This window comes from Choloepus didactylus, chromosome 10, assembly GCF_015220235.1.
Source record: "Choloepus didactylus isolate mChoDid1 chromosome 10, mChoDid1.pri, whole genome shotgun sequence".
NCBI classification, from domain to species: domain Eukaryota; kingdom Metazoa; phylum Chordata; class Mammalia; order Pilosa; family Megalonychidae; genus Choloepus; species Choloepus didactylus.
The window spans coordinates 124,633,534-124,651,550 of NC_051316.1; the positions used below are offsets into that span (position 1 = coordinate 124,633,534).

Genomic DNA, 18,017 nt, shown 5'->3' on the forward strand with positions numbered 1-18,017 from the left:
TCAGTTTTTCTTCTGTGATTTGTGCTTTTTATGTCCTATGTAAGGAATCTTTGCCTATCCCAAATTTGGGAACGTGTTCTGTGTTTTCTTTTAAAAGCTATTGTTTTAGCTCTATAATCCATTTCAAGTTAGTTATTTTATAAGTTGTTAGGTAAGGGCTGAGGTTCAGTATTTTGCCATATGGATATCCATTTCTAATCCTATTTGTTAAAAAGACAATCCTTTCTCCCTTAAAATTTTCTGGCACTTTTGTTTAAAAATCAGTATTCTGCAGTTTGGAGTTAGTAATATATATTCCTTTTCCCTTCCTTTCTGTCCATCCTTATACCACATTGCCTTGATTACTGTAGCTTCAATTTGGTGATGCGAGTCCTCCAACTTGTTCAAGTTTGTGTTGGCTCATTTAGAACCTTTGCACCTCCATGTATGTATATATATTGAGAATTTCTTACCAAAAACCTGTTGAAGTTTTCATTGGGATTGCATTGAATTTGTAGATCAATTTGGGGAGAATTGACATCTCTGACAATTACTGAATCTTCTAATCCGTCTCATATTGTATATTTTCTCCATTGATTTAAGTCTTTAATTTCTTTCCAGTAGTGTTTTATAATTTTTTTAATGTACTTATTTTGTTAAATTTATCTCTTTGTGTTTTAATTTTTTAACTTGTTATTTGAAGTAACTTCAGACTTACCAGGAAATTTACAATAATAATAGAGGAAAACAATACATAGAACTCCAGCTACCCCCACCCAGATACCCATATTCACCAATTATTAGCATTTTGCCATATTTGTTATGTCTTTCTTTCTGTCTTAGATCTATTTTCTAAAACAGTTGAGAGTAGGTTGCATATACACAATGCTCCTCTAACACTTAACACTCCCATATACATAGTTAATGATTTTTTATGCTTTGTGAATGGTATTGTGTTTCTTTTCCAAATTGTTTGTTGGCCGTTATATAGAGATACAGTTGATTTTTGTGCGAGCTTGCTCTATGCATTAATTTTAGTTCTAGTGGCATTCTTGTAGATTTTAAAGGATTTTCTGCACCAAAATTATATCATCTATGAATAAAGAGAGTTTTACCTTTTCGTTTTCAATCTCTATGGCATATATTTATTATTATTACTATTACTGTTGTTACTATTGGGATCATTCATTGGTCTGGGAAGGTCGCATTTCCTTGTTCATGATCTTGGAACATGATTGGGCTAGGAAGGTCGCATTTCCTTGTTCATGATCTTGGAAGAAACGCATTCAGTTCTTCATCATTAGGTATGTTGTTAGTGGAGGATCTTCATAGATACTTTTTATCAGGTTGAGGAAGTTCCATTCTCTTTCTAGTTTGTTGAGGGCTTTTATCATGAATAGGTGGTTGGACTTTTTTGTTTTCTCTACATCTATTGTTGTCAGATGGTTTTCTCCTTTTATTGTGTTTATATAGCAAATTACAATGATCTTTTTTCAAGCAGCTTTGTGTTCCTGGGATAAATCCTATTTGATCCTGATGTGTAGTATCCTTTTAAATTTATTTTTGGATTTTATTTGCTAATATTTTTCATAATGATTTTTACATGCATGTTTATGGGCAACATGAAATTGTCGTTTCTTTTCTTGTTGGTTTTGTATCAGAGCAGTCCTGGTTTCGTAAAATTAATTGGGAATTCTTCCTTTCTCTATTTTCTGACTCGATTGCATGTATATTAGGCTACTTGATAATTGTCCTGCAAGTCACTGAGACTCTATTCTTTTATTTTTTAGTCTTTTTTTCTGTTGCACGCCTTCTGTGCTATGTCTTCAAGTTCACTGATCATTTTGCTTGTGTCTAATCTATCCTTAAGTCCAATCAATGAATTTTTAATTTTGAGGAATGTTTAATTTTTTATATTTATTGTAAAAAATATATAACAAATGTTGCCATTTTAACCCTTTTTAAGAGTGCAATTCAGTGGTATTAATTACATTCTCAAAGTAATTGTATTGTACAATGCTAACCACTGTTCTCCAAATTTTTTATCACCCCATACAGAGATTATAGATCCATTAAGCAGGTACTCTTCATTTTCTCCTCTTCTGGCTCCATGAAACCTCTATCTACCTCCTGTCCTTTGAATTTGCCTGTTCTCACTATTTCACATAAGTGTAATTGTCAATATTTGTCCTTTTGTGACTGGCTTGTTTCAGTTAGCATAATGTTTTCAAGGTTCAGCTATTGTAGCATTATCAAGCATTATCAAAACTTTATTCTTTTTATGGCTGACTCATATTCCATGTTATGTATATAACACATTTTGTCTGTCCATTCATTTGTTGATGGATCAGATGAATTTTTGTTGTCAAGAACTTTGTTTTAAAAAAAATACCTTCCAGTTCTGTAGCTATTTTTTATTTTGTTGTTAACATGAATGTTATCTTTTAAAAATTAAATTTCTCATTTGGTGTGTAGAAATGCAACTTTGACTTCTCTACCTCCTTTTTTTGTGGAACACAGTAATATTTTGATACACAGTAATTTAGCCAGCCCCTCATTGGTAAATACTTTGATTGTTTTTAGTACTTTGCTGTCATATACATTGCTACACAGGATAACTTTGTACATATGTCATTCTTCATGTCTGTGGGAATACTTGTAGAATAAATTCCATGAAGGGGAATTGCTGGGTTCATGGTTATGCATATTTATAATTTTTAAGGATATTTTCAAATTGATACATCTTTGCTAATCTGATAAGTGAATACTATATCTTAAAATAGCTCTTATGTGTGAGCTAGATTATCTTTTTATATATTTGACATTTTAATTCCTTTTCCATGTATTGTATTTCATACCTTTAGAGGGAAAAGAATATCTCCTCTATGATACAGTATCAAAAAATTATTATTTTTTTAATTTTTGTTAATTGTGGGTTTTGCCATATATAAATTTTTTATTGCTATATAGTTGAAATTATCTATCTCTTTCTTTTAGGGCTTCTAGTTTTGTGTAGCTGTGATTTCTGTGTTCCTTAATAATTAAAAATATTATTCACCGTGTTTGAATGCCAGTTTCTTTGGCAATAATCTCGATCATTCCCATTTTTACTTTTGACATTTTGACCACACTGAATTATATTTGAAGTAGCCTCCCTTGTATGTGTTAAGATTTGTTTGTAAGATGGTTTAAAGAATTCAAATATGGTAACATTTCTTTTTGGTAAGTTGATTTCTTTGGTATATATTGAGAAGCAAGAAGAAAGCCAAAAAGCCTCCTTAGGAACCCAAAATAAGTATTACTAGGAGGCCATTTATCTGTTAGGGTATTTTCCTGTGGCAGTTAATAGTAACAAAGCTTATTCCGCATCCCCCTCCCCCCAACACACACATTTCAAGCATTTTGGAGGGTGGAATAACAGTACCTGTTAATTCAGAATGTTAGTGATTTCACCCACCCTTTCTGCAGTTCTCTTGGCTCCTTTCCTCAAGTGTGCAAGATGACTACTGTGGTTCTAGGCATCACATTTGCATTCCAGTTTGGAAGAAGGGATGAGAGGCAGTGACAATCCATCTATTGTTTTCTATTGCAGGAAAGCAAAATTTTTCCTTAGAGATCTCAGGCATCTTAGATCTCATTGGGTAAAAGTGTGCAGACTGGGAGAGTCTGCCAAAGAAAGAAGGTGGCTTTTATAGCCTTTTTAGTACAGGTGGCCACGAGAGAAAGTTGTGTGAGGGGGAGCACTGAGATAGCCAGTAAACACTGTCTCCAAAAGCTCATACCCTTCACTCTCTGGAAAGCTTCTTAAGCACCCCATTGTAAATTCTTAGTATTAGGCATAATGGCTTTTGAAAAATTTCCCGATTTTGTAGGCTTAAGAATAGAATCAATGTTAGAAGGTTCTGGCAAAAGACTGGTGGAGCTTCATTGAAAATAGTCAATTTGAAGTGAGGGTGGAATAACAGCCTGTTAGAAGAATTATTTTCAGAAGACAAAAGACAGTGGGTTGAATAATAGATTTTAGGGGAAAAAAGAGTTTTGATGCTTTGAGTTGAGCTTACAGAAAACTATAAAGATGAAGCCCAAACTCCTCACTGAGCAAGAGTTTCTGGATCTCTGGACTTTGCCCCATCATAGTATTATCTGTAGCCATTTCACTTTGCTTTCCTCATAGATCATATTTGCTTTAAATACCTTTCACGTTCCATCTTGTCTGGCTGAGAGTTGGTTTCCCTGCCAACCCTAGTCAATTCCTATTCATTATTCTTGTGTATCACCTTCTTTGGCGCCCAGTATAGCATTTAGCCCATACTCCTCTTCTAATTCTTATCACCTTGTATTTTCTCTGTTTCTCTGGGGCTTGAGACCATGAGCTTGTTTGAAATAGGGACCATATTTTGTTAATTTCTCTGTTGTGAAGCTTAGCACCAAGTGTTACTGGGGCTACTGATTTAGAACATAATGTTTGTGTGGCTCTATGGAGCTAATGAAGTTAGAACAGGAAGGTCCTGGATTTGAAAAAAAGAAGTTCTTTAATTTATCAAAATTGCTTATTCTTGGTCTGTCAGATCTTCTAGCACAGATAGATCCTTGACAGGGAATTCCTTACAGAGTTGCAGTGCTGCTCCAGACTGGTGACTTCCAGATCTCTAGAAGTGTAGCAACACAGGTGTTTCCAGTTACATGTATACTTGGGAAGGTGATAAGAATTCTTAATGAACATCGTAGACATAAAATAGGCTTTTTAAAAAAACCCTGATCTAGTTATATCATTTATTTTAATTGTTAATTAGATATGATTTTTGGCCAGTCTACATTTACCTACTTTATCTTGTTTCTTTAGTACAGTGGCAATAAAATAAAAGTGGAACTTCTAATATTGTGGTAATTCCAGATTGGGATATAGAATTATATGATGTTCAGATGTTTTCCTTGCATTTTTATAATAAAGAGTATGTCTTATTTTGTTAAGTGACTGAAGTTTGGAACATAGTGTTAGGGCATGACAAATTTCTGTATATGCTATGATAAAATTAGGTAGAAAATACTTCAGCATGGCACTTAATGTACAAACCTTCTTTAAAAAAATAAGTCTTTATTCGTACTTTTTTAAAGTCTTAATTTTCCACATTGAACCAAATTACATGCCCATTCTAGAACTGCAAAATAAGGGTAGGATTCTGATATGCATAAGTGCCTGTTAACATGGTTGTGTACAATAGCAAGGATTCCTGTGCGTGCATGTGTGTGTGTGTATACACGTATGTACATATATGCTTGTATCGATATTTTAATTTTGTTTTGAAACAGTTATATTAATATTTTACCTTTATTTTGAAATTCTCAAACTTACTGAAAATTTTAATTGCAGTACAAAGAACTTTTGTTTTCATAGACTACTTGACATAATGCACATAGCCCCTTGAATCATTGAGTGTGTAAACAATACATCAGAATTAGGAAATTAACACTGGTACCTGCCATCTTCTAATTCAGACCTCATTCAAGTGTTTCCAGCTGCCCCGATAATGTCCTTTATAATAAAAAGATCTGCCCCATATGATGCATTGCTTTGAATTGTAGTGTCTCTCTAGTCTCCTTCAATCTGGAATAGTTCTCAGTCTTTTATTGTCTTTCCTTGACCTTGACAATTTTGAACATAACAGGCTAGTTATTTTGTAAAATTTCCTTTAATTTGGGTTGGCTTTGTGTTTCCTCATGGTTTGACAGGAATATCACACAAGTGGTGCTTTGATTCTTCTCATTGCATCCTGACAGCTGTTACATGGTTTGGATTTGATTAAGTGGTGTCTGCTTGGCCTCTCCACTGTTATTCTTCCCCTTTGTAATTAATGATATTTTGTTTGGAGGTACTTTGAAACACTGTAAGTATCTTATCCCTTCTTATTCTTCCTATTCATTCATTAATGCATTCATTTTAGTGTGGATTGGTGGTTTCCTATTTTATTCAATGGGTTACTGTTCCATACCGTCACTACTTATTTCGATACTCAGCTGCCTCATACTTGCCAGTGGCAGCCCCCTTCTTCAAGCTGGTGTCTGTGTTATTTTGACTTATCCTTATAATTCTGAGCCCTTCCTTACTTTCTGGCACAAGATGTTCCAGGCCTACCTTGTACTTTCTCTTTCCCAGCCCTGGAAATAGCTATTTCTATAAGAAGCCCTGTTTTCCTTTTAAGTGGAGAATAGTATATAGAAACCAACATCTGGACTCTTGTGTGCTCTTTGCCATTGGATGTGGCTGTTCTCAGGTCACGTGGAGGACAGAAATCGGATCCCATGCCACAGGGTCATTCTAATTGTCTCATTTACCTTATTTATACCTGCCTTCTCTGAAAGTGAGAAATCGGGCTTCCATTATACTTACTATATTGACTTACTCGGTTAACTACACTGTCTGTAATCAGTATCCGGTTGCTGTCACCCCTCCTCCATGCAGACGCTTTTCTCACTCCATTTGGATTGTGACTTTCCAGAGCAGGTTGCCCCTTTTCATGGACAGCCTGCTCTGGGCCACTGCAGTTCCCAGCCAACTCCAGCAATGAAGTTTACCTGGCTCGGCCCCACCTAATGGCTTTAGAACTGAACTGAACTGTTCTGAAAAAGAAGGAAAGGGATAATTAGTCATTTATTACTGAATGGGCACTTTTCAAATTTGATTCACTGTATAGTAATGAAAATATTTACTATGCTAACTTTGAAGTAAGAAGATGGTATTGGAAATAGGTATTTTCATTGTTACTTAGGGGTATAAAAGATAAGAAAAATTGTCCTGTGAAAACTATGGATGGTATTAATCTATGAGATTTTATAGAGAAGTAATGTTTAGAGCTATTCATTTTTTTTCTACTCTCAACATATGTGTACACAGAAATGTCTTGGGTTTTAAGGGTTGATTGATAGTTCTCTTGAGCTTAGCATGACCTCCACATCCTAGAGTGAGGTTTTTCCTTTCATCAGTATTATCTTTGTCTTTCCCTGTGATTCTTCTACTTAGTTCCTTTTCTGCACTTTATTTCATCAGATTCTGGAATTTGTTTTATGATGTCTCTAAACGGATTGGTGCTGACCTTACCTCTTCCTGTTTTCTTGAGAACTGGGGATTTGTTCCCCAGTTTCCTGATATTTTTCTTCTTTTCCTCCAAACCGTTCTCTTTTACATTTAGGGAATAGAAGGCAAGATTATGAGTAAATACAGCCAGGTTATTATTTTGTAGGTCATAAGTGTTTTTCTGTGATACATTTTTCTTTTGTCATTTCTTTGTTCACATCACTCAGATTTTGCTATTGTAGCACTTACTAAATAGAGTTATAGTCCTCCTTGGTAGAGTGTAAGCTACTTGAGGGCAGCGAGAGAGAAGAGTTTCTCATCCTTTTATTCTTGTGCATGGCACCTGGTAGGGGGTAGCTCAGTGCTCAGTAAATCTTTATTAGATAAATGATTAGGAAAATTTTGTCCATACGTGAGGCCTGATTGACCTTTCACATTTTTAACTCCAGAGAAATTTTTTGTTGCATGTTTCCTATTAATATAGAGAGCAAGTAGGTTAAAAAAAAATCTAACTTGTTTCTGACCAGAAAATGTCCTGATTTGGTTACTGGCTTTCTCCTTTCCTGACAGGCACTTTGTCACAGTTTTTTGGTTATCCCTGCTCGAAGCCAGAGCTTTGATGTCCTGCAAAGTGCCATCAGTAAACATTTGGTAAGTATATCATATTTATTTATTTTTTTTCTAATTTAAAACCAACAACCACAGTGATTTGGTTAAGGTTAGCTTTGCCATAGCCAGGAGAGAAAGTGAAATGCTAAGCTTTAACGATACAGTGGCCTCTCACAGCATATTGTAATGATGAGATCTGAGAAACTGGGTTTTATTCATGGCTGTGACCTTAAGAAAATCTCTTCTTTTCCCAGGACTTCAGTTTCTATGCCTGTGCCCTGAGATTATACCTCAGGTCCCTTTCACTTGGAGTGCTCCAGTTCACATGTGTCTGGCATCTGTGTATTGGGAATCTGCATCCAGGCTGGAGTTCAGGCTGTGGAACCTAGAAGAGTTGGTGTCCATAGTAGGGAGGTCACCTAATAGGCAGGAGGCTCAAACCTAGTGGTTGGAAGCAGTGGGCTTGGACTTGAGACTGACTTGACTGACTTGACATCTGGCCAGTGAGTGGGTGACTCCTGTTCCCACTGGTATTGAATTCACTTTGGGTCTGCCTATGTTGTCAGCTTTCTCCACCATTTATACTAGAATGTATTACAGTGCAAGAGAGAGCAGCTGTTCGGGTTTGCTAATGCTGTTGTTACGCAAGATACCAGAAATGGATTGGCTTTTATAAAGGGGGTTTATTTGGTTACAAAGTTGTAGTCTTAAGATCATAAAGTGTCCAAGATAAGGCATCAGTAATAGGGTACCTTCACTGGAGGATGGCCAATGGTGTCCAGAAAACCTCTGTTAGCTGACAAGGTACATGGCTGGTGTCTGCTTGCTCCCAGGTTGCGTTTCAAAATGGCATTTTCCAACATGTCAGTGTCAGCTTTAAATGGCCGTCTTCAAGATGTGTCCCTCAGCTGCAGCTAGCAGTGAGCTCCTTCTGTCTGAGCTTTTTTAGGGCTCCAGTGAACTAATCAAGGTCCATTTGCGGGGACACACCTCCATGGAAATTATCTAATCAGAGTTATCACCTACAGGTGGGTGGGTCACATCTCCATGGAAACAACCAAATCCAAAGGTTCCAACTTAATCAACACTAATGCATCTGCATCAAAGAACATGGAGTTTTGGGGGACATAATACATTCAGACCAGCACAGCTCCCAAATTTTATCTTCCAGGGACTGTCCCTTGCTTGGATAATTTTATACGTACTCCCACAGCCCCTTATCTTCTTTAAAATGTTTTTCTCTGAGTTGAAAGACAGTTCTGCTTTGAGTTCTCAGTACTCTTTTCTCCCTGCTACCAAACTTCCAGTCCTTAACCCTGGTATCTCTAAAGATGCCCACCTTTTTTTCTTTTTTACCTCCATACCAGGGATTTATGACCTCCTTTGACTGTGTATTCATTGTTCTAATAAAAGATCAACATGCCAGTCAGTCTTGGCCACTATTTTCAGACAGCCTGTTAGAGAAGCTTAAGACTTTAGAATCTACAGATTTTGTGTAATCATAAATCAACCATAGTTTCCAGATTTATGCCATGTAGATACTACATATCTACAGTACAAGTTAGATGTGACCTTAGTGCACACAGGAGAGTCCAGGTGTGTCAGCATACTGGGGTGGCCCTGGACAGGCCTCCTGGATTTTTTGGCAGTGAAGCGGTCAAGTGTTAAATGTAGTCACGGGTTACTGTCTCCAGGTGAGCTGCTCTCCTTTGTTACATCTGAATGACTAGTAAATCCCAAGGCAGGGCCAGAAGGCTTGTTGTCAAATGAACTTTGATTTGTACATTTAATTACCTGGGATGGGGATGGTGCTAGACATCAGAGTAGTCCAGTCGAAATAATCTAAGGATCTTATAGATTTGATTGTTGGTATCAAGATTTTCATTGGATGCATGAAATAATCCTTTAAAACAAAGTTATTTCTGACCAGTAATAGAAACTGTAATGTCTAGGAAATTTTAGAAGACATTTTCATGAAAGAAGGTGTGGCTTGAGTTAATTGCATCTTTTCAACGTCATGTAACTTGGGGATTAAATTCCCAGTGGAAAACAGAACCTTTAGGTGGCATGTATCGTATATATGCTAGTTTTAAATAAAGGTGATCCAAGGTTAACTCTCCAGTCAGTGGGTTTTGGTTTCATTGGGAGGGAGGTGTTGTTGTGAATAAGTAATTAATCTGCTTTTTCTCCACCTAGGTTGGGTTGACTGTAATTCCTGACAGCACAGCTGGCTGTGTTTTGGGTGTTATCTGTAAGCTCCTGGATCACACATGTGTGCTTAGTGAGACGCTGCTGCCCTTTCTGGCTTCTTGTTGTTACAGCCTTCTTTATTTTCTGCTCACTCTAGAGAAGGGGGAAGCAGAACATCTAAGAAAGAGGTAATCGTTTTTGCCTTCTTCACCTTATTTTTCTGCTCCACTCTTCCCTCTCCCCTATAAATAAATAAAATAAGAGAGAATAAATGAAGATTGAGTTTTGGAAAAATCTTAAATTTTATTTAGAAAGTTTGCGTGAACCACTTAGCCTTTTCTTTGCTCCTTCATGAATCTTTGTATTGTGGAGAGAATTCTTAGGTTTTTTTTTTTTTTTCTTCCCCTTTCCCTTCTAAGCTACAAACTTGAAAAGGTAGACGGCATTATAAAGTGTTTTGAACTTTCCCTTATTACAATTGCTATAAGTCTGGCAAAAAAACAAAAACAAAAACTGTACATTCTACCCCTAGAGGATGGGCTATTAGTACAAGCCTGTGTATTTTGTTTGGGGCTTCATTAGAGCAAGCCAGAGTGGAATTTTAAATTCTTGAATTGTATCAGCATTGTTCTAAGATGCTAGTTTTTAGAATTAGTCAGTGCTGTTGCTACTATCTAATATTCAGGCTAAAGCTTTTAGGATAGTTTGGAAGAGTTCACTTTAATTTTTAAAATAAATTCTCATGTTTATTTTATTTGTGCTCATTAAAAATGTTTTTTATTTTACATTTGTTGCAGAAGGTTTTAAAAAAATGTAATGAGCAAATACAAGAAAATAAAAATAATTCTGTCACCTACTGTTAACATTTTGATGTCTACTTTTCTGGTGTTTTTTTGGACTTCTAAATGTCATGAAAACATCATACATACTGATGTATAAAATATTTATATAATTTAAAGAGTAATTACAAACAGAACATCCATTTAACCAACATCAGCACACACTCTCCTTGTGCCCTCCACAGCCATGTTTCACTTCTACATCCCAGAGACAACCTACTACTTTTGTGTTAATCACTTTGATACTTTTTAAAGACAATTTTGTTTGCATTTCTGAAAAATATTTTTGTTTTGCATATTTGTGAATTTTATAATAGGAATCATGCTGTGTGTAATTTTTGCTATATAATTCTATCAGCATCATTTTTGAGATTCATCCATGTTGATTTGTTTAGCTGTATTTCATTCATTTTCATTTCTCTATAGCAAAAGTTGGCAAATTTCTTTCTGTAAGGACCAAATAGTAAATATTTTAGGTTTTGTGGGCCATGTGATGTCTGTTGCTACTGCCATGGTAGCACGAGAGCAGCCACACAGGACATAAAGTAATGGGCACAGCTGTGTTCTAATAAAGCTTTATTTGCAAACCAAGGCTTTGGGCTGGATTTGGCTCTCCAGCTATAGTTTGCTGACCCCTGCTCTCAAGTATTCTGCTATATTACTATATCAGTTTATTTATCCATTTTTATGTTAATTGGCATTTGGACTTTTTACAAAAGTCTTTTAAACTTTGTGTATTTCACTGTAAATACATACGAAATGCATGTAAATACACGTAAGCATGTGTAAATACAATGTAGATTTGATGGTATTTTGCTTATGCATCATCAAACTTTAGTTATGGTTGGTTAAGGAAAGACTATGAACAGCAAGGAACTTGGGTATCTAAGGATTTTTGAATAAACAGCCCCATTTATGAAATGTGTATAGTACTGTTTGTCATTTCCTGTCATTTTCAGTATAGCCCCTTTATTAAACACTTTCATGGGAAGTTTCTATTTATAGAGGAACATTCTGCTTGGACTTTATATGGCTGAACTGAAAAATGTGGTGTAGGTAATATTTGCCTGTTTAAAATGCCCAGTTTTAAAGGTATTTTATAGTGGGTACTGGAAGGGTTGATGTGACCAGACCCTGTGAATCTCTCAAGATGGTACTAGTCACAAGAAAGTGTTGGCAACCAGGGTTTTTTTAATCACCCCCTCACCCCGCTGAGATGTTCATGAGATTCCAAATCATGAGTGCCAGTTATTGCTGCCCTAAACATTAGAGTTGACCAGTTTATGAGTTCAGAACTGTGGCCATTGTCCTTCAAAGATACTGTTCCATTGTCTTTTGGAGGACTCGTTAGTAATAAAATCTGTTATTCTGAATCCTTTTGGTTTGTGGGTAAAAATCTGTTCTTTTGTATGGTTTATTGTTTTCTCTTTATCTTTGGTGTGTTGCAATTAGGATGCAGTATTGAATTGTTATCTGCTGGAGACTTGGTGTGCTCCTTTCATCTGAGGACCCAGTGTCTTTTTTCCCTTCAGGTCTGGAAAGTTCTCAGTTACTATTTTTATCTCCATTTTTCCTCTTCTCCTAAAACTCCTTTTAAACACATGGAACTTCTCATTCTGTCCTTGTTATCCCTTAACGTCTTGTAGTTTCTTAATTTTTATTTATTTAACCCTCCTGTTGTAGTTTGGTTTGCTTTATTTATCTATTTTAGATTTTTAAGTGGCTTTGTCATTCTTGCTTGCTCACGATTTACTGGTGTTACTTTAAAGTTCCTGTCAGTTCTTTTAGCTCATTTGTTTCCAGTGTGGGAATTCTCCCTTATTTTGGGGAGTAGATGAGGCTCTTGAGGATTGTCTTTCCTCAGGTTGAACTATGTTTGGGGCTAAATAGTTTTTCTCTGAGTGCATCTTTTGTGGGAGTTCTGTGGTGTTCTCCTTATTGGACAATTTGACATTTGCATTTTCCTGGTTTCCGTTTTTATGCAGGGAAAGCCCAGTTCTAGCTCCCTGCCTCCCACACACAGTCTCAAGCCTCAACTTCTACCGAAAATCCCAGCTCTAAAAGCCCATATCCAGTTCTGTACCCCTGCTGACTATTTTTAGGTTAGTCCTCAGAGTTTCTGGCACCCAGAGGTTTTACCCATTGTGGTTGTTGAGCTTGGCCGTGTGAGTATGTATTTTTAAAATATATTTAAAAATTTTTTTAACTTACAAACATACAAAATTTTATTTATTATAAAAATAATGTATTTTCAATTTTTAAAATATATTTTAAAAATACTTTTTAAAATGTATAAATGCATTTCTTTGTGTTTGGAGTAGAAAGGGAGGCTGGTATTCTCTGCCAAAAGGTATCTGAAGTTTGCAGAGAATCTGAACTCCTGAAGATTGAATAGAAAATAGTGAGGTTGGGCCAGCTACAAGTCTTTTTTTTTTTTCAGAATGGTACATGCCTCTGGTGAGGTTTAGAATCATTGCTTTATGTTGCGCTCATATCCAAACTTCATTGGCTCCAGTTTTGTCCTTTAAGCACTTTTTACAATAAGTAAAGTTCTTGTACATGGCAACTTAGAGGGCTCTAGGAGTGGCTGTCACTCCTCATGAGTGCTTCCTTTTCCTCCACACCATGGTCTCCTCTCTTTCTCTTTGGCTTGACAGCTTTTTAAAATTGTGGTGTCTGAAAAGTGGGAATTGACTCTTTACCCAGCTATTCACTCTATTTATATTGGGTATGATGTAGATTCCATTAGCTCTTTTAGTAGAGTTTTGGTCAAGGATTCTTTGAAATCTTCTTGACTTGAAGTAGAAAATGAATACATTCTGGAAGTGTGTTTGGGCTTCATTAGGAATTGGGACTTGGTGTTAGGAAGCCTGGATTGTGTAGTTTGATCTCTGGGCCTTTGCCTCACCATCTGTGCCTGCGTCTGCAATCTGGTTTTCTCTCCTTTCCTTGCACATGGCTATCCCAGCCTGGCCCTGCATCCACCAACAGACTGAATGAAGTTTGTTCAAATAAGAGAATCCAGTTTGCTTGGAGTGGATTCAGTATCCACCTTTGGTGCAATTGCTTTATGTGGAGTTGGTTGTGGGCATCACTTGGTGAAGGACCTGCTCCCTCTAGGTCTGGAAGAGCCAGGCTGTCTTACAAAGATCTGGGGACTAGAGGCTTATGCACTCCAAGGACAGAAACCTTTCAGAGTCTTCCATTACCAGTGTACTTACCCTGCAGATGGACACTGCCTCATTTAATTGACACTCTTCGAGAATGTGGTTAGGCCAGCCATAAGTCCACTTATTGCTACCATAAACATTTTTGTGCTTGCTGCATCAGGAGAAGGATGCTTAGTGAAATATTTGCCATTTCTGGCCTTCTGTGACCCAGTATAGGGTAGCAACTAGTCCCCTTTTTGGATACTTTCAGAAATCCATTTTGGCTCTTGGTGAGTACATCTTTCTGTAAATCTGTTCTGAGACATTGAAGAAGCTCAGAATCAAGTTCATAGGTTTAGAGTTTCATGACTCCTTTTCTTCCCATTTTCTTTCGGTGAGATGATCTTACCCTGTTGATTGACAAATTTGGTGTTACATAACAGGCAGTATTTAAGTAATGCCCAACAATGGATAGCAGGGGTTGTGCATGTGTAGCTCCTGTTCTCCGGCTAATTCTGTGTTAATGGATGATCACTATGGCTTCAAGTGTGTCTTGTTAATAAGTCCAGGAAAGTGCTAGTTGCTCAGCTTCCTGGAAGCCATAGAATAGGGGAAAGTAGCTACTTCTTCAGTGGATTTTCCTATTTAGTTCTGGTGAAAAACACCGTGTTTCTTAAAGGAACATTTTCAGTTTGGGGAAGTGGGAGCAAAGAGCACTTATCCTGTGTGTGCCTGGCTTCTTGATTCATTTCTTCCTCTGCTGTTGTAGGGACAAGCTGTGGGGGGTCTGTGTCTCCATCCTGGCTCTCCTGCCACGAGTCCTCCGTTTGATGCTGCAGAGTCTGCGGGTGAACAGAGTGGGGCCTGAGGAGCTGCCTGTCGTGGGCCAGCTGCTTCGCCTGCTGCTCCAGCACGCACCGCTCCGCGCTCACATGCTGACCAACGCGATCCTGGTGCAGCAGATCATCAAGAACATCACAGTAAGGAGCATGGAACCAGGGGTGGGGGGCTGTGGAGGAAGGGGAGCATTCCTGTGCATCGGCTGGTTCTCTGTGTTCTGACTACTCAGGGCCTCCCTGCTATCCTGTTACTTAATAGGGTGATGTGTTTGATTCCGGAATTAGTAATAAAACCCTTAAAATAACAAATACTGAATTAGGATGGCAGGCAGCTCAGTTAGTTGGAAAAGATACAGGTGTCAGAGTCACTCCTACCTGGATTCTAATATACACTCTGATGAACTGCAGTCACTTGCCAAGTTATTCTATGTATCTAAAGCTTGTTTTCTTACCTGTAAAAATGGGAATAATGCCAACTTCACTGCACTTTGGTGAACATGAAATGTTACCAAGTAGAATGTTTAGTGTACCTGGCATTTATTAAGTGCTCTATAAATGTTAGCTATCATTAAGGAAATTATTTAGCAGGAATAAACTTCAGGTCAATTTCTATTCTTATCACTTAGTTTATTGGAGAGTAAGATGAAGAAGGAAGCCGCAGGCTTTGAATTTGCCTAACAGTTAGCTCTTGGTGTGGCGTGGGCTAAAGTGGGGCTTTTTCATAGGGGTGCCTGATTGGAGGTTTACTGATTAAGGTATGTAGCAGTACTTTGGAGTAATAGAGCTTTTATATGCACATAACACAAGTGTTCTGAATTTTCTCAGTAATCTTTGTAGAAGAAATGGAAAAGGCAGTAGAATCATTCAGAAATTATAGACAGGAAGAAAAGTCAAGAACTTGGATTATTCCCAGATTAGAGAGTCAGTGGTAAGGAAGAGATTGACAGGAATTGTCAGTCAGCCCTGTAGAATTCTTCTCGTTGATACAGCAGTGCACCTCGAGCGTCACAGTAATTTTGAGACTCTGGAGAGCTGAAGGGTCTGGGGAGGGTAAAGGTGAAGAGTCTCACTAGTGCATGGAGGAGGGAACAGATGCAAGATGCTGATGGTACTTGAACTTGAGGATACAACGTGGAACTTGCACTGCCTGTGGTGATGCCCGGTTAATAGCTTCCTTTGTCCAAGATGACTCCTTTTGATGATTTGTGGGTGGAGATAGTATTCCAATGGCTCTGTGAAATGTTTGGGAATGAAAAATACTGTCAGGTAGCATGGCTGCATTGCCACAGTTCTCAGATGACTCTTGTTTTTCCTTCAGACGCTGAAGAGCGGAGGCGCGGAGGAGCCGTGGCTCACGGACCTGCACTGCTGCTTCACCGTCTGCCTCTCCGGGCACCCCCCGGGGCCTGGCGCACTGAGTGCCATGTATTGAAGAGGCACGTGGCTCCTCCTGTCTGGGTTTGTTTATTCACAGCTATCTAATTTTGATCTAATGAAGTTTGTCATTAAAGCTGAACTTTTAAAGAAGTTGTTCGTGAACCTTCCTTTGAACGGAATTTTGCATTTCCTAGGCGTTAAAATATTTACAAGACAGGGTGATAATGTGGTACTGTCTATTTACGAAGAAATCAGCTAAATTTTTGTGATACCACCTAGGCAAACCTTATTCTTTGTGCTTTAACTCCAGTTTATTCAGATAGCAACAGAAACCATTTTTTTTTTTTTTTTAGAGTGGTTGCCCTTACCCTTTCTGTTCTCACTGTGGAGTTCTGTTATTTACAGAGGTTTTCTGGTCTTCCATGAAGGAGCAAGATTTCAAGACAGGGCTGCAATTTGGTTTGGATTTTCCTATATCTAAATGGTACATGATCTAATCTAGACCCGTATACTTCCAAAATCACTTCCTACTTATGACCCATTTTAGGTTTAAAAAATTACTTGGTGTATATAGTGATTTGAGACTTTATAATTATGAAAAGAATGAATGTAACAATTTAAGTAGCAAACTGTAAAAAGTCAAGGTAAACACTTTATTGCTTCCTGTCATTTCTGGTCAGCCCGAGGGTGGGACTGATCTTATGAAAATAGAACAGCTCTAAAAACACTTGTGATCCTATTAGTCCCACTGGTGCCTCCTGTCTGCCCCCACAGTGGCCATACCCTTAAAATCTGACAAGGCCTGGGTGGCCAGTCTCTGGCTTTTATTTAAATCAGGCATTCTTAGAGAGCTAGAATGTGCATGGTCAGCACTGCTCTCCTGCCATTAAGGATGGCAGAAAATACAGGCACAGTGTTGAGGCCCATCTTGGTATGTGCTGCACGAACCGTATGGTCTGTAAGCTCCCTGACTGATTCCTCGACGCTCTGATCCTGCTGCTGGTGCTCAGCAAGAAAGCCCTTCACAGAGGAGGGGGCAGCAGCTGGTAGCCATTGGCAGCCAGTGCGGCAACTGTGGAATATCAGGAATCAGTGAATGTATGCATGGGTTTACAAACAATTTCTAAAGGTAAACACTAGGTCACGATTCTGGTTTAAAATTTAAAACCAATCATGTTAAAGTAGCAGGGAGGATGCAGTGTCTGTGATGAAGTTTGTTGCATTCAATTCCAGAAACAGTAGTGAGATGGAGAAGGCTGCTGTGGGACAGACTTGTCTCTGTCTCTTTTAGGTTCATCACTTGAGGCAAGAAACTAGGCCTGTGTCACTGATCTGGCAGAAATCCTAACAGGGCAGCCCTGTTTTCTCAGACCTTAAAAGTTAGTTATCCTTTTCCCAGCTGCACTGACTGAGGACAAGGCAGGCAGCTGGGCAGTTTTGCATGTGCAGTAAGCTGGCTCCTTCAGTGCAGGTGAAGATGAGTTACCAGGCAGTGCTGGATAATGACATTTTCCTTCCACTGTTAGCACTCTTTCAGGCTAAGTTTTCAGGTACGGATAAAGTTTTCCCAAGATGTGAAAGATAATCAGCAGAGAATTCGAACTCTGCACTAGCTATTCCAGCTCCCCTGAACCCAATCTTCCTCCATAGGCAGTCAAAGCTTGGTTTTGTTTTTTGATTGAATAGCTGATTGCAGGTTATAAGAAAAGTTCTTTGATCTTCCACTGTTCTCAAGTAGATGTATACACTGCAAGTTGCTCACTGTTAAAAACAAACACATGATATTTAGGTTATTAATTGTAATGCAGAAGGGAAGAACTTGGTGGTGAGGAAAAAAGGGTTTGGGTCTGTCTAACTAAGGCGAAGGGCCAGTTTACTGTAGGGGCAGGATGTCTTATCAGCTTTGCATTTTCTATCCTAAAGACAAGTGACAGCTCTTCAAGGGAGAAATCTGGAGGGTGAA

The 18,017-nt window shown here is 38.0% G+C and overlaps 2 protein-coding genes across 7 annotated transcripts in view; one reads left to right on the forward strand and one right to left on the reverse strand.

Moving 5' to 3' along the window:
• Positions 1-16,204, forward strand: part of TEX10 (testis expressed 10) — an 81,169-nt gene extending 64,965 nt beyond the window's left edge. The window contains exons 11-14 of the mRNA XM_037850852.1: positions 7,622-7,702; positions 9,857-10,038; positions 14,608-14,818; positions 15,996-16,204. Coding sequence (XP_037706780.1) covers positions 7,622-7,702; positions 9,857-10,038; positions 14,608-14,818; positions 15,996-16,109 — 588 coding nt within the window. The 3' untranslated portion in view covers positions 16,110-16,204. The remainder of the gene's footprint in view (positions 1-7,621; positions 7,703-9,856; positions 10,039-14,607; positions 14,819-15,995) is intronic.
• INVS (inversin) overlaps positions 10,191-18,017 on the reverse strand; it is a 259,001-nt gene continuing 251,174 nt past the window's right edge. For 4 of the 6 annotated variants that reach the window (XM_037798544.1, XM_037798545.1, XM_037798546.1 and 1 more), the window contains one exon: positions 10,191-17,815. In XM_037798544.1, coding sequence (XP_037654472.1) covers positions 17,709-17,815 — 107 coding nt within the window. In that variant the 3' untranslated portion in view covers positions 10,191-17,708. The remainder of the gene's footprint in view (positions 17,816-18,017) is intronic. The other 2 variants (XM_037798547.1, XM_037798543.1) reach the window with 1 other exon arrangement.